At 31.7% G+C, this 18,047-nt stretch overlaps 1 protein-coding gene across 1 annotated transcript; it reads right to left on the minus strand.

The window, feature by feature from the left end:
- Nucleotides 1-15,800: 15,800 nt before the first annotated feature.
- On the minus strand, nucleotides 15,801-16,373 carry LOC106110070. Its single transcript, XM_013291756.1, has one exon. The coding sequence runs from the start codon at nucleotides 16,371-16,373 to the stop codon at nucleotides 15,801-15,803; it is 573 nt and encodes a 190-aa protein (XP_013147210.1).
- Between the last annotated feature and the right edge of the window lie 1,674 nt (nucleotides 16,374-18,047).

An 18,047-nucleotide genomic window follows, 5' to 3' on the forward strand; every position in this document is an offset into this window, starting at 1 on the left:
AATCTAGTATGAGTATGCTTTCTATAATTATATTTTTAATTATTGATAGATATTTAATACATGACCGTTTCGACTCTAACATTTCATTAGGTAGGAGAGAAACTATTTAGGGAGTTATTTGTTCACTTACTCAATCTTAATTAGACATCAGTTGGATACTTCTATAATACGAAACAAATACAATCTTATTAATTGATCTTCTGATAAAATCCCTATTGTATCGGCTACTTATTGTTTGAGATGATTGATATTTGATGAATCAAGAATCGTAGCTGAGATACGTATATTAAGATGGATATGTGGTGTGACAAGGAAGGATAAAATGTCTATTAAACGGTGTTTGAAAGAAGAGTCAGTGGTGGTGAAATTGAGAAGTAAAAGGTTAGCGTGGAGGACGTATACCGAAAAGTATTAAGATTGAATGTGGGTGGTTACTAAGGGAGAGGAAGACCGATGAAAGTATGGATGGTGTTAAAGAGGATATGCTTAAGAAGGGAGTGAATTCTGATATGATGGTTGATAGAGATGTATGGAAGAGTACATACATACAATGAAATTGTTTCAATCATAAGAAAAATTATTATCAAACCTTTTTTAGAATCATTTCTATAAGCCATAGTGAGTCGTTGCGCGTCTGTTATTATATTTCTAGCATAAACACTAACTTTAATATCTTCACGTTGCTTCAAAGCTCTTCTTATCCGTACTGGAAACAAATGAAATTCTACATAACTAAACAATATTTGCAAAACTCCAGATGGAGTTTTCATACAAGTTTAAGGTTTGTCGTCAGGACTTTTAACACTATGTAGTATAAATATTTTTGTTTAAAATGCGGAGATTTGTACTGCGCGAAACATTTTTAATTTGTGCCGCTTGACTGCGGGATTATGTGGCATTAAATGAAGTCATCAAAAGATTACTTCAATGTGGCTTCAAATTCGGACATCAGATAGTATCTGGAGGTATCATTAAATTTATGTAAAAAGAAAATCATCTCAACTTAACGAACTGAATGTCTTTTAGCAACAAACATTTTAACATCACTCAAAGTGTAATATTTCGATAAAATGTTCCATAACTAATTGCGAGATTACGCGCTTTAGCCGTAACAAGCAGATTTTCTACGAAACAGAATCATTAAATTGCGAGGAACGCGCGCTTTGAACTGATTGTGTGGTCCTAATGATGTGACATCGTATAGCATTTTGTTGTAATACTATTGAAGCGGCATTTTCATTCAGATGGAGTGCAAGCATGATTAGGTTTCTTACAAAGACACTTAAGAAATATATAGACTAGGCATAGTGAAGAAATTTTTTTTTAACCGTAGTTTCTCTGGCCCATAATATACAAGTTGTCTAGATTAATTCGACAAAAAAATTATAATAAGCATTATCTTTTGTTATAAAATAAATTAAATAGTGTCATAAAATAAAAAAACGAACATTTAAATATTACTTAATGACAACTATTTATGATTAAATACAATTTATTATATTAGTACGTGATTTCGAGGCTGTCAACACATAACGTTAGTAATGATCTTTTTTTTTTTTAAATTGCAAAAAACCAGCGCTTGACCACCTAGACCAAGGTGAAGATGTGGTCGAAGGATGGTACGATCATGTGATAAATGTCTTACTTGAAGTTGGTCCTATGCCTACTCTATATTTTTTTAATCTCTTTGGTTTCTTGTAAGAAAATAAAGCCGTCAGACGACTGCGCTTCGTATGAAAACATGAAATTAATTTTCCTTCGAGATAAATGTAAAGGAAATGTTACTGGAATATTTTGCGAATTGTTTACTTTTTAAACTTTGAAAACTAACTATGTATCTGATCACAGCTTAAATAAGTATTTTTTTTTTCATATTTAGTCAGTAGATAATATAAATGTACATTCAGGTATTTCTCTGCTCGGATTTATTTTACATTTTAAAAATAACTAACGTTTGCTTGGTAATTTATTAGCAGATATTTGTTAGTTTACTAATTTCTTTTGATCTACCAACTAAGTCTTGTGTATATAACTTCGAATGATAGGCTTCGAACTTTCGACCACGTGTTTGGAAATCCGTACCATTAACCATTAGGCAATACGCTTAAATTCGCTCCAAAACCTATTTCTAAACGCATTATAACAATATTACTAAATACTTATAACTCACAAATCGTTAGTTTCGTTTTGTTTATACTTTTGACATTTAGTGTGGGTTTCGACTGCAATGATACTTGCATTAGCGCATAATGTGTTTCTGTTTTTTAAATGAGAAAGACAGGGATGACGATATGAAGTAACATAACAGCAACGGCAGCCGACCATTGCATCCACTTTAACCACAGATCGATATATTTTTTTATTTAGTTCAGCTGAATATTAAGAACAAGGACATACTTAACATGAAAGTAAAAGGCGCGATGTATAGACGAACGTTATGTAAAGTAAATCTTTTATGAACATTCAGTCGTTTTAAAAAAATCATCATAATTCTATAAATGCGAAAGTTTGAATAGATATATGGATATTTGTTACCTAAAATCTCTGGAACGACTCAACGGATCACAATAAATTTGCCAAAGATGTAGCACATAGTTTGGAAGAACATTTGCTACTTAATGTTTTTAAATCCGCGCGAACAAAGTCTCGGACAAAAGCTAGTTTCTATTTAAAAACCTATCTCATTCCATAATGATCCGTTGAAATTGATTTGCTTCTTGAATAAAATTTTGTTTGGCACAACATGTTCGTAAATCCTAAACTTACTTTGTTTTAAAAAATGTCTCTTAAATGTTTATACCGCCTACTGCTAATTATAAGCAAGAAAAGATACCATTAACACGTTCTCATCAAAAGTACAACAACTACTAAAAATTTTTAATATGCAAAGCATATCGTAGACATGTCAATCACAAAGTAATCTGCCTTTGTGTCTCGTCGCAAATTTGATTAAATATTATACCACAAGTATGTCTACGTTAAGTCTTGTAAGGATATTACATGTTGAAGTTTTACCGAGAAAAATGTACATGTAAGTAAAGAAAGCATTATTTTGGTGTTTTGTATTGTTGCGTGTTCTATACGTGTTTACTTAATTGTTAATGTTTGTTTGTAATAGTTTTTGTTACCCTTTCATGTTTGTATTGTCTGTATCGTAAATAACGAAATAAATTTTCTCTTTTTAACATAGGATTTTAAAGTTGAATCTCTTAGTGCATTTTACATATCTTCAATTTGTTTTGTAAAATTCTTTTCTCTTTATTAACTATGTATGTAAATAAAATCACATTTTTAGTGACAGTTTGGTTAAATTAACAGCATGTCATAAACTGAGCGTGAATAATTCGTTACCATTGGAACAAAAATGTTTTGCGGCGAGATGGCGGATACTGATCAATTATTTAAAACGATCCGACTGTTTCAACCTTTGACTTTTAAGAGAAAGGACCTGTTGTCGCGCGCATACCCTTCTTTAAAAACAAAAAGTTCTAAAACTGATTTGTGCTTGTGTTATTAAAGTCTGTAATTATTATTTTTATGTCTTATAAAGACGTTTAAATTTTATTTATCTGCCATCATGATTATACTTTTGATTATTTTTTACCTGCGAAAAGAGGCAGATTTCGTTTCAGTTTCGAGGCTCCTCTATGCCTAGTCCATATCTGTATAGTCAAAGAATTCAACTCATTTCGTAAATGTGCGTACTAGACAGACAGGAATTACATTTCTGTGTATACAATCCATTGTATGTCCATGTCCACATGGCTCATAAATTAGTATTTGGAAATTAAATGTTCTACGTTAATCAACGTAAGCTTTTACCTGCAAACAAAGGCACATTTAAATTGATTTAATAGTTACTTCTGTAATATTGATATTGTTTTTGACCGGCTTCCCAAAAGGAGGTACTCAATCCGTCTGTATGTTGTTATTATTATTAATCTCAGATCCGCCCATCCAAGATAATCACAAGTTAATTTACTTCAAACATGTCATTCCATGCTTAATTTAGTAAGTTTATTTTATAACCATAATTAAATAAACAATAAATTAATTTTATTGATTTATTATTAGATAGGCTTTAGTTTTATAAATGAACATTTTATTACAACCGTACATTACATTCCATAGTCGTTAGATAATCTGACCTAAAAGGTTAGTTAAACTTTAATATAATTATAAGAATTAGTTGTAACTAGTGACTAATTATTTTATAAATTATAATAAATTGAAGTTAATAAGATGCACACAAACACTTATCCGTAACAATTTTTCTAAATATTTTTATCTTAAATAAAAATGCAACCAGAAATGATACTTTAAAATGTTTCATCCTTACTTGACACTGTGAGTTTTCAGTTTGCATTACAGAAAGATGTGTATGAAAATTATTATCTTATTTTGTCCGAGATACAGGACCTATTAAGAACACGCTTTCTTCTACTTTTGTATTCAAAGTAAAACATAATTTTGTCTTTAACCTTATAATTTATAAAACCCTAAATAAAATTATTTCAATAACCAACAAAAAACTAAGTAAAGAGTAGAAAACTACGTAATCGATTGACTCATGGAAAAATAAAATGGACCTAATAATAGTTCATGTCAATTCTAACAGATATGTATTGTTAAATGCACAGAGAAGATTTTCAATGTAAAAGTAGGGGAGCTTTGTCGTCTCCTTTCTTTGATCTGATTGAAAATATAAGTAAGGTTCTTTGTTGAAACTTACCATATATGAGATAATATTTCTTTTTAGATTTCCTAATGTACTATTTAAAGGTATATTTTTTTGATTTTTTGATACGTTTATGTGTTTGCGTGTGTTGTTTGATTCATTGTTTTGTAAATGTTGCTTTTTTAACAAATTAATCCTGCGAAACATTGTACTTAATGAAAATTACCATATTTGCACTTAGTGTTTAACTTAGTATAGGAAAAACTAGATGGTTAAGTTAAGGCAATCTGTATATATATAAACTTTCAGGTCATTCCGTCCAATACGTGTAGACTGTATCATATGATTTAAAATTAGCCATTAATAATCTTAGCTATTAAATAATATTTAAAAATCACTTTAGTTACGTCTTTTAATGTTAGAAATAAAGTATCACTTAGTATCGTTTGTTTTAATCTATACTATTATAATAAATTAAAGATTTTTTTGTATATTTGTATGTACTGAAATAACTCAAAAACCACTGGGCCGATTTCAAAAAATATTTTACTATTAAAAAGTAAATTTATCAGTTATACAAGCTAATTTTTTTTATTATTTTTTAATTCAACAATTGAAAATATTACTAAGATGCAGTGACATGGAAGCAATTCCGTGTTTCGTCTGATGAGTGTGGAGGCCTAATTTACGTCTCTTTCTCTTTACCACCCTTTTCTTGTAAGGAGAGGTTGGGAAGAGGAAGTGGATTTGACGGTGGACGAAATGCATAGGAAGGGGAAATAACCTCTTTATGTGCGTCTCCTCCTGTGTCGTATAAAGGTAGGCAACGCATCTACAATTTATTAAATAATAATATTTATTTATTTACGAAGCGGTCGCTTCGCCATTTTGGCAGTTTCAGGTTGCCGCTTGCTCGTTTGCCGCCTTATGTTATAAAAAAAAAAATAGAAATGTTAACTTCTGTTATTACGAAATTCCTTAACAAAAGAAAGTAGAAAGATGAATTTTTAAATGAATTTCCTATTAACACACTTACTTCGTATTTGCTTGTTATAAGTTTTTATAATAAAAGGCCGGAGTAATTATTCAATAGATTATTATTACGTAGAGACGTGTATCGAATACTCGCTGCATGATATATTTAATCAAAGGTCTCTTTGAATAACTACTTTTTAATTATGGGTATCGTTAATTCAACGTATTTCCAATACTAGCTGTTTTATAATTCCTTAGTTTAAAAGTACATCATCCTCTTTTTTAAAGGTGTATTGTACCGTCCTCACAGTATTACCAACACGTTAGATAGTGACTTTTTGAGCGCATCCGACATCGAAAAAAAAGCATAAACTGTTAACCCTTAACTTGGCAGAATTTTATTTTTTCAAATATCAAAATAATATTCATAGCACTTAACCTTGATGACCTAAAGTGTTTAGAAAAAAAAATTGATGTATCTCTACAGATACACTACCAAGAAAAGGGTTAACATATCTAAAATAAAGAAAATTACATCACACTACTTTAAAGTAACAGATTATTTATTGCTAGCAATTTACGTAATGAAAAGGATTAAATAAAACTGTATTAAATCTAAATTGTATTATGCTATTTGGTGTTAATTTCTAATAACTATAAAAATAATAACTACGGATATAACGACTTATAAGGTGCATGAAATAATAATACAGATTTCATCGTATTTTAATTATAATATCAATGTAAAAAGTTCTTTGTACAGTGAAAATAAATCTAGCATCAATTAAGTTACGGATCGATGTAAGCGGGAAGCTCGCAGCGGGAACGCTCACTTCCGGGAGAGGATATTGCATCCGGGAAACTTCATGTGATTTTCCCTATCAAAGTTAGCATCAAAATAGAAAATTACATATAAAACGTCCTTTGTATTGAACTATATTGAACTCTAAATCTCTTACAGCACGCTTTAGGCTATATATTTTCACGCTGTCAAAGTTGGAGGGTAAATAAATTGTAAATAAAAAACATCATGTGGGAAAGGAATCATAAACTATAACCAACATTAAGGAAACATGGTAATGGTAATTTAGACGTTTTATTTTAAAATAACCTCCTACTTTTAGAAAGTCGTTTAAAAATATTGGTGATTAAAAAAAATCTCACAGTACTTTACGCGACGGATGGTCATACGTTCGTAAGTATATATTCAAATAAAACAGCAACATTTGGTATCAAAATAAATCAAATCAAAACTAAATCAATTCAAACATCAACGAGGGTAATAACGTTAACTTCAACACTTAATTCTGTATTTGATTGCATTTTAAAATGTCTAGTAGTTACTTTTCACGGCGCTGCAGGGAATACAATTCAAGATGTTTCCCGAGACATCTTTAATTACAATAAACATAGCTTTTCAATTGCACTGTAACATTGAGTAGTCTGAAGATGCGCTTTATTGCATTACTTAAGCGGATGTTGCATTTAATTAAATTTAATGAAAAATATCTGACTTTGAGAGTTTATATCAGACATCTGCCGGCTCTACCGGTGTTCAAATTAAAGTATTTATAATCATCTGAATTGTATAAAAAGTACTTAATAATATAATGGATATAATATATTTCACTCTATATATGCAATAATGCATCTGCTTTTGATCTTCAACTGATTCGTAGAGTGACCGGAACTAATATCAACGTTTCCTTTGTGCCTTGTTACTGGGATGTTGCAAATAAAGCTAGTAAACGACTGAACCGTGTGTCACTTCTTTACCAATAGTTTATATTCATTTGTAAACTAAGAGTTAAGTATTAATTGTTTTGTTTCAAGGAAATAATTTGAGTGTTAGAAATGGATGAAGAAATTCTGTATTACATTGACTTTTTTTATGAATTCAGATTAGTCAGTAAACAGGTGTTACTGATTACTTTTTTGGCAACATTAAATTTTAGAAAATAGTTCAGTGTCAGTTGTGAATGTGTACAAATTTACTAAATGCTAAAATGTCAAATGGATTAGTGCCAGTAAATTTCGAGGAATTAATCTTACTAGTGTTTTAAATGAGTTTGGATGGATGTCGGATCACATTACAATCTTTATCTTTTGGTTTCAGCTGTAGACAGTAAGTGAATAAAATATTAAAATCTCTCTTTCCTTATTCCAATCAGGTGGTGATGGCGCTCATGGATTTATAAGCGATGCAAATATTAAAGATTATGTCGTCTTATAACTATAACTTATTTCGCCAGCAGATGAAAAAAAACGGCAGTATTGTTACTAAAATGAAAGAATACTCGAATGAGTATTAAAAAAAATATAACTAAACTAAGTATACTTACAGAATTATTTATATTTGCTGATTCCTAAAGAACGGAAATGTTCCATTCAATAAATAAATACCCCTAGTTTCAAACGTGCAGTTTGTATTTGATGTAAACAGCATGTCATTTCAAATAGCTTGTTAATACTTGACGTAGTCTCACGTTTCCTGCTCTCTACCTTAAGGGTTGCCATATACAGACTTTAAGCAGACAGTCCCGAGGGCTTCAAGTGATCAGGCATAAGACGATCTGCAGTTTCCGTACCAAATTGACTCTTGACATACATGAACCACAATATGCATCCATTGTTAAAGTGCAGTCGACTGTTTGAAGCTGGGTGTACTGAATGCTTGAAGTGGCACGTGTATGGCGGTATTATATGTAGCAATTAGAAAGGCAACCTTGCTGCATCTAGCTTTTCAGTGCGACACACGTTGAAAGGTAAATGCAGTGAGTGTGTGCGTATCCTAGTTTCTCGGGTTCGTTTGCTTACGATCTCCTTTACGAGCTTGGTGACGTCAATTCAATGTACGTTCCAATATCACTTAATACATGCGGGTAGTACTAACTGAACCGATACATACCTGGTAAAATGTCTTTAGCTTTTAGTCAAATATATTGAATGTTGACTTCACGGGATCGTTGAAATTTACTTAGAGCAGGTGTACATTTTTGACTAAACTATGGGACAACTGTTGTGCGATTGTCGATTGTTTCGCAATCATTTCAACTATTTTTGCACAACTATTTATCGAGTGGTTCACCTCCATATAAGCTCATAGGAATCTAAGCGCGAATAAACAGTTGTGGAATAGTTTAGACAAAGATGTGCGCCTCTTAAACAAGCTGACAAGAACGCAAAGTCTGTGACTTTTCGTGTTTTTTTTTTGCAAAAATGTCAAAACCCGTTGTGTGAACGTAATCTATCGCATTAAGGTTTTTCAAATTGTAATCAGCAAGAGCAATGATCTACAGAATAGTAGGTACGTTAGTATGTATACTCGAACGTAATGCGAGATTAGTTCCCTAATGGGGGTATTGATTTTATATTGTTTTCGTCGCTTAAATTGTATGCAGTTATTAGTGCTTAATGAAGGAGTATAGAGGTTACTGCTGTAATTTCTGTTTTCATTTTTTTATTACCATAGTTATACAACTATATAGACAAACAAATCCATAGAGGTAAATGTTATTCAAATGATGTAATTGACAAAAAAAAAATTGTTCTGTCTATTCGTCCACAAGTCTGCGTTTGTTATTGATAATCTCTATAACGGCTAGTTCAAACATGCCGAGATTTTTAAAAGGAAACGTATAATGTATGTATACGAGACTAACATAGAATTATTCTTTGTTTTTTCCTTAATTTTATGACGACGTAGTAATTGTTGTGGGTTTTGTTGCGAGTAGATAGTAATTAATATTGTAATTTTCACTTAGTGTGTCATATTAACAACTACTATTGTGAGAATGATAACAATATTAAATGATGGCTTGCGCATCTCTGTAGTGTATAGTAAAAAAAAAGAAAAGTCACTTGCCCATGTATTCTTCAAGACAATCCTCTTCATCTGTGCCAAATCCAGATCCGTCAATTAGTTTTCGCTAAGAACTCTAACAAACTAAGCTTTCGCATTTACAATACTAGTAAGAAGTAATATTACAGAAGACTATTTTATTATTTGATATTAATATGCAATTGCGTTTGAAGTATTCCCGTTACAGAGGTTGGTTGTACACACGCAACCACAAATTCTAAATCAGTTCCAGGGAATTCTCTAGACTTGATCAAATACGATTATTTGCCGATGCGATGTGATGCCGATGCTTCCCGTATTTAAGCTTGCTCCCGATGTTAGTTGTACCGTGTGTATACAAGCTTTATTTGATTATTAGGAGTAGTATGGCCTAGGATTTGCATATTATTTTCAACTAGTCGTCCAAATATTAGGAACTGAAATTTACGTTAATTGTTGAATACTATTAGTGATCATTAAAGCTCTCGACCAGAGTTCTCAAAAGTGATTTTTTTTTCGTCTGATATGTTATACCTTAGCCTATGTTACTTGGGGATAATGTACCGTTCTAATAGTCCAGAAATTTTTAATATTGGTCAAATACTCTTTGAGTTTGTAACAAGCTCTTTCCTTACAAGTTCCTTCTTAAAACATGAGTCACACATTGACATTATACTTCTTTTCACTCAGTTGCAGAAACTTTTTTAATTTTTATAGTAATTAAATTAGGGATTTTTGATTTTAGTTGTCTGAAATCTCATTTTTGTTAATCATTCAGTGCTTGCGTTAATCAACGCGCTGTCATATGAAGGGCATGGATGAGACCGAAATTGCATTAAAGCGGTATAAATGCGGTTGAAGTATGACGGTACAGATAATGTAAAATGTCACTGCACGTCGGCTACGAGAGGTGACGGGCTTGATTGGAAAACTTTGATGAATTCAATTTAGCCCGGTTTTAACCATGTACCGAAAGGAACGTTTTCGTAATTAATTTAAGTTCTTTGTTATGTTATTATAAAATACCTGTTTTATATAGGCTTTAGTTTACAAAGTTGCGTCGACAAAAAGAAAAAAAAATTAAGGGCCTGTCCCAACACTGGCTGATAGAGGCTCAGATACCTTACAAATCGGGTCACCGTCAGATCAGAGAACAAAATTCGATATTTCCATCGAATATTTTACACATTTGGATTGTTATCAGACAATTTACAATTTGGTAGGAAAGGCCCTTAATTTCAGTCTTTAGTGGTTTAAACGTTTAGAGATTTTCTTTAAGAAAGCGAAATATTCACTAGACAATGTATGCAGGCTATTTTGAAAGCAGACGTAGTGTTTCAGAATTTGCAATACAAAAGAACTATTTGTTTTAGCCGCACTGTTAAAGCTGACATTGATGTATTATATAACCATACATTTCTTCCACGTCACGGAAGTGTAGGATTCCTCGGATCTCTCCGTTTCTGATGTTTAGTCAATTAAGAAAACAAATTGCGTTAGTTAATTATCTTTGTTAGAAAACATTCATTCCAATTTTAAATCATATGTATGTTATTGATTGTTTTTTTTTTTTGTACAAAAATTTGTATTTTTTTATTTTGTATGTATAGTAATAATTCAAAAAATAATAGGTCAATTTTAAAAATTCTTTCACCTTAGGGTTTCAGATTAGTAATTTATCTGTAAGTGACATAGGCTATATTTTAGTAATATTTCTTGTATCATTTCAACCAAGATCTAGGCTTGCGCGAGGTGGCACATTAGGGTGACAATAAAAACGGGCACTGCTAAAAGAATTTGATGGTACTTCATTAAGTTAAAAAAAACCGAAAGGTTTTGTTTGAAATATAATGTAAACATTTTAATGGAACATTCATTAATATACTGTTAATAAACTGTAGTGATATATTTTGAAATACAAAATTATCCATGTTAAATTAAACATTTTGTGAAGAGCAAATTATTGCATTAATTGTTAATTTGACGATTCAATGATCAGGTCCAATTATTAAATGAAACATGAATAACATTTGAGTTGTATTATGTAAATCAAAAATACAATATTGTGCACTAGAAAAAAGTTCCTCTTCCTAATTGAATGGTATGTCATTCCTTAGTGAACCAATATCACAACAGTTTTGTCTTCCTTTGATTGCTATGAGCTTATATGGAGGTGCGCACACTCGATTTTCAGTTGTGCAACTAACAGTTGAATTGGCTGTGGAACAATCGACAATCGCACAACAATTGTGCGATAGTTTAGTCAGAGGTATGCGCCCGCTCTAAAAGAGCTTACTTACTTACTGCGTTGGCGCAGCGACCCGAAGTGGGTCTTGGCCTCCGACACAAGAGAGCGCCAGCGTCGTCTGTCCTGCGTCGTCGCCTGCCAGTTGATCGACTCTCTAGCTCGCGCAGGTCCAGCTCTACGGCGTCTCGCCAACGGTATCTGGGCCGGCCGACGGGTCGGCGGCCAGTCGGTAATTCCGAGATACGCTTTTTTGGCTCCACGATCCCCCCCCCCATTCTCATCAAGAACAGAGCTAAAAGAGCTAATTTTATTAAACTAGTTTAAAATTTTCTTGCTATTTTCAGCATAATTAACTAAATTTGCAAGAAATCTGCGAACATCTTGCTAAGCAAATTGTACAAGTTGATGCTGATCTCAACTCTGTAACTGTTATACGGATAATTAGTAGTTTGTGCAAGTTTTTCCTCTGGACTTGACTAGTTTTAATAACTTAGACTAAGTAAATATTCTGTACACCTAATTATTTTAAAGTTTCAGTTGCTTTAAGGAACACTAGCTGAGCTTATTTTAAAAGATACCTTTTGAATTTCAATCTTCATCCGTCAGAACGCTCTTCCGTTCATAAATTATCGTCTCGTATGTTATAGGATGTTTAAATATAATGTTATACAACGAACGAACAATGTTAAACAAATAGTACCACTGATAAGGAATTGTGTTTTTAAAACCATTTAAAAACACTAACTGCATTCAATTGTTAAAAATTATATGTTCAATGTCGCTTTTTGTCACCTATCGTTTTCTAATGCAATTTTATGAAATTAATTATAAAAGAATCACTTTAAAAAGTGAAAGATCGTGCCTAGATAGAATTTGATTTCATTATGTTTTTATATCAGGGGCCCGCTAATAGATCGGATTGAATTCAAAGTGTTCACGAAGTTTCTAGGCGAGAGTAATTCAATACTCTGACTAAATTGATACTGCATTTTAGTTACTAGTTTGTTACTACAAATCTACAACACCGTTGCGTAGATTTTATTCAACGTCCATGCCATTTTTGTAATCTATATTAATATTATAAAGAGAAAATACTTCTTAACATGTAATTAAATAACTCAAAAACTACTGGGCCGCTTAAAAAGATTCTTTCACCATAAAAAAGCTACCTTAGCGATAGGCTACTAACATAGGCTACATTTTTACAATTCACACGGACGAAATCGCGTGCGAAGGCTAGTAATATAAATGCTTTCTACTTTATTGCTTATATTGTTATTTGTAAAAGCAAATTATATACGTAAAAATGTTAAAGTTCCGAAGCAAAACTCTTCATTGGTTAAATAATTCAAAGTTTACAAATTAGTTTCCATTTACATGTATTTCAAATGAAAGTAATTTATAAAACGTAATTAACTCTGTTTGAAAGATTATGTTTAATTTGTAATGCAAACATATTAATTGCAATTTTAATTCCCTATCATACGCCGCGTCATTTGAATGACTAATGGAAATTATTACGATGCTTGTGGATGTGCACAAAGTTTTGTCATTAAAAACAATAAAGTGACGGTTTTACACAACGGAGCGAATTTTAACAACACAATATGGGATTCTAGTATTTCATTTGTTTTTTTTTTATCTATATCTATCTATACTAATATTATAAAGAGGAAAGATTTGTATTTTTGCATGTGCTGAAATAACTCGAAAACTACTGGGCCGTTTCGATTCTTCCATTAAAAGACTACGTAACCATTGAGTAGCTTTTTTACTTTCCTTAAAACTAGCTGTCCCCCGCGTGAAATTAAAAAATAATAAAAAAAAAAGTAGATTTTACTCACAGATTTTAATACACGGCTTTATAATGATGAACGAACTTATGAAATCGGCTCTGTAGTTTTTGAGTTATTCCAATAAAACATAAATACAAATATATCCTTAATAACATTAGCATAGATTCCACGCGGACGAAGTCACGAGCATCAAAGAGTTTCATCATGTTATATACAATATCATCTTATGCTTCAGAATCTTTAACATTTTGGTTTGTAAACCCTGCAAATACATATTGGGTAGTTTAATTTTTTATTTATATACTACGGATACGGTATAAATGTGACGTATTTGGTGATTCTGTTATAACCTGACCAACCTGTGAATATGACATTTAATATGAAACCTCATTTCTATAATAATTATCCAATTGCACAGTAAAACGCGATCCCTTTATAATTAAAAGCTGCAGCATAGATTGACAAAAACCACACAATTATTTTCATTTTGTAAATGCGTTTAATATGATTTTATAGATAAAAAAATATTTGCTGTTTTCCCTGCTTTTAACTACTGTAACATACATAACAACTGTAACATTACATTTTTCAAGAATATTTTGTATTTTAATTACAAAAGTGTTAAAATTTAATTAACATGAAACATTTTTATTTCAATATTTTTTCTTAATTTCGTACCTCAGTCAATAAACGCGCTTCGTAGCCTCTTTCTTAACCTGTAATAATTCTTGGGATAATCTTCGTAGTCATCGAGTACTCTTTGAAGTTTCCTTCGTATCATTTTCTGTTTATGTTTCTCTAGCATATCCGAATACGCGTCAGAAAATGGTAAAATGTTGATTCCCCCATCGCGTGTAACTAATCCTCTTATTCCTGGCACCATTCCTGCTTGTTGGTTTCCGTAAGAAGCATACGTGTTGTATGGGAGAAATGGCGGTGGGGGTGGATTTGAGGCTATTGGGTAAGCTACTCCAGAACCTATTGGCATTATAGGGTTCGGTGCAAAAGGTACCCCAACTGGTAAGGTTCCTGGGATTACTGGAGGAGGTGGCGGAGGTAACAGAGGTATAGGACCTATTGGTTTTGGAAATACTGGTATGGGAATTGGCATTGGGATAGGTCCACCTACCGGCTTATCTGTTTTCGGTCCAGTCTTGAAATAACAATAATCTGGAATGCGTCTCGGATACCAATATAAAGGGTTACAAGGATCCTCACCCTTAGGAATTGTATTGTATTTTTTTGAATTCTGTATGTCCATGTACGAAAGTCCGTCTATAGAACATTTAACTAAGTTCATAACAAGAAGAATAATTATTTCCTGAAAAATAAAATTGTGTAGTACTTTTTTATTAAATAGTGATCACTAGAAGTAATATATCCTGTACTTTAGTTTTTGTAATAGTTAAACGGTGAATTTTGTTAGATTTTTGTTTCAAATGTACATAATTGCAATTGTAACAATATGGTTAAATTTATGATTAAGATATATAAATCGGCTATAGACAAATTATTAAAACTAGCTGAGTTATTTACCTATGGTGCGACCTACATTACGATAAACGAAAAGTAGATACATACCTTAAGTAATAATTTCATTTCACTGCAAAAAGAGTACTAATAAATTACACGTCTGACTCAATAGGAGTACGCTTTGAAAATGGACAATTACTAAAACATTGATATCGTGAACAATGCAATTTTTTTCCAAAAGGTAAAATAAAAATTGCACAATTGAATTTACTCCAACTAGAATTCTATAGGACAATTGTTATTGATTTGTAAGATGGTTCAAAATTCATAACCTGAGATTGTATTTGCACCTTAAATTAATAAACAAAAATTCTAACATATAACATTAATTATTAGACAATATTCCGTTCTGGAGAAATAGTATTATGCGGATAGATAAAACAGGTAAGAATGAGATTGAATGTGGATGGCAACAAACGTAGAGGAAGACGAAAGTAAGTATGAATAGATTGTTTGAAATAGGATATGCGATAGAAGTTTAGAAGGGAATTCAGATATGACGGATGGTAGAAGAATAGATAATAGTTTAGGTATTCGAAAGTTAGAAACTTGACAGACAACTCCATAAACCATTGCCAAAGTATCGTTAGATAGATTTGATAGTATTATACATTTCCAAATAAAATTTAAAAAAATCGATGTATGTACAAATAAAAGATTTAAAAAAATATTTTTTTAACGTTTATTAATAAAACGTTTAATGAACATTGATGTAATGGAAAATGTAGATTAACTTTTCTTGTATTTCACTACTTTATGTGGCATCATTGCTTTTTGATATGCTCCTGCTATTTCTTTTATTGCCTTTTCACTTTTTTTAGATACCGGCTGATGATAGACTGCAACTGGCCCGTACTGTGGTGCTATTCCTATCTCCGGTGCGGTTGGTATAGTCATTGCGTCACCTCGCATCATTTCTATCATCTTTTTAACAGGATTTAACGGTTGCTTTTTTTCGTAAATCACTTGTCTTTTATCGGAAATTAGTCGAGGTAATAAATACTCTGGTGTAAAGTGATGATACTCGTAACTCTCTTCAGACTCATCTTCCATTTCATCGAACAATCTATCTTTAAATACTTGAAGTGGTCCCATAGAACCTAAATTGGAACGAATCAATTTTTCGTACATGTCAATACAATCTCTTGGTAAATGTAAAGGATGCCAGTATATGGGGTTGCATTCATTTACGTTCCTGTAGCGTTCTTCGAAATCAAAATCGTCCATGTATGTTACACCGACTATCGACGCTTGAATGCATATTGCCACTTTCATCAATAATAACGTCTTTATAAGCTTCATTGGTATCTGTAAAAAGCAAAAATATTTTAAGGCCTTTTTTTAAAAAAAAAAAAACGAATTTCAGTGTTTACAACGGATTTATTAATGTAATTGCTGAGGCAGTATTAAATTGAATTCGGTGTTATGAAAACCAATTTCTGTACTACATGAGTAGTAAATTACTATGAATATAATGTGAAGTGTCACAGTAAGAAAGGTCAGAATATATTTGGCAACCAAACGACGGAACAATGTGCTAATATTTACTATTGTAATCTTGACTTAAAATGTTCAAACTGGTGATAGACATGAGCGTTTATGATATGAAGCGTCTGGTGTTCCGACTGTCACTTCTTGTGCCAAAACGATGATGAGTTAAATCCACTCAATAACGATTTTGAGACAATGAGTAAGTTTCTGTATTTTATTTGATTAACGAATGTATTCTATTTACAGTTTTTCCGAACCGTTTCATAATCGCTTCAAAGATAATCGTGTAAAAAATTACGAAACCAAAATCCTCTCACTATTTGCAAGAGTTACAACGGTGGTGACTGTATTATCTTAGTGGTTACTGTACATAATATGTCATTCATAATATACCTATGAACGGGTCTTCAAATTGATAATAGAACCAGCCAGATGAGATGGCGTTGTAATTAATTAAATGGATCTCTGTCAGACGAACATTGTTGAATCAATCTAGTCGATGATCTAAAAGCATTCAAGGGAAATAGGATTAGTATGAATGATTCAAATAATGTAGTTATTGTCACTCAAGAATTTTATTAGAATGAATAATGTGATATGAAAAGGATGAATTCGCTCGTCATAGAATAGAATGGGTCTCAGAATGACAAACCTTGATCACCATTATAAAGCAGAAAAATAACTAACTAATGTCGATTTCTATGTTGAATACCATTTATACACGTAATAAAATTGGAGTGTCTGTTTGAAGTCGTAAGAAAAATACAGATTTCCAGAAGAAGATATTTTTGTGTTGCTGATAACGAAAATCGCATTTAAAATTTTGTTATCCGTCTGTCTGTCTGTTTGTCCACAAGTCGCGTTTGTTCTGAGTTATTTCCGAAACGGCTGGTTGGATTTCGACATTATAGGCTACTTATTTATCTTACATTGCGTGGACGAAGTCGCGGGCAACAGCTTGTTTGTAATAAATGCGAACTCATTACAAACTTTAATTTTACAAAAGCATACGGTTTAAATTACCAAAAGCAATTGCATGAACATGCATATAGAAACGAAAATGCATCAACTAACATATTGGATGAAAATTAACCCAGAGTAGTAATTTATACTGTGACGAAATAATGTATCATTCGTGTAATTTCCTAATGGAGTATTTGAATTTTCGTTGCTTTGATGAATTATTGGTTTTATTGCGCTAATGTGAAAATTAACATCAAAGCGAAAAGCACTAGCAAATTAAGCATTCAAAATAATTCATGAATCAGAACGATAATATATGAAATTTAAGCTTTCGCCCGCAACTCCATTCGCGGTAAATTAAAAAAAAATGATAGTGAGTAGCCTATGTATTTTTCCAGGCTATACGCTATATCTATGTCAAATTTTATCGAATTCCGTTTAGCTATGTAAGCTACAAACTCTAACAAACATCTATTCATCCATTTTAACTTTCATATTTATAATTTCTATAAGATTGTTCCG

Source organism: Papilio polytes, unplaced genomic scaffold (genome assembly GCF_000836215.1).
Source record: "Papilio polytes unplaced genomic scaffold, Ppol_1.0 DF820889.1, whole genome shotgun sequence".
In the NCBI taxonomy this organism is placed as follows: domain Eukaryota; kingdom Metazoa; phylum Arthropoda; class Insecta; order Lepidoptera; family Papilionidae; genus Papilio; species Papilio polytes.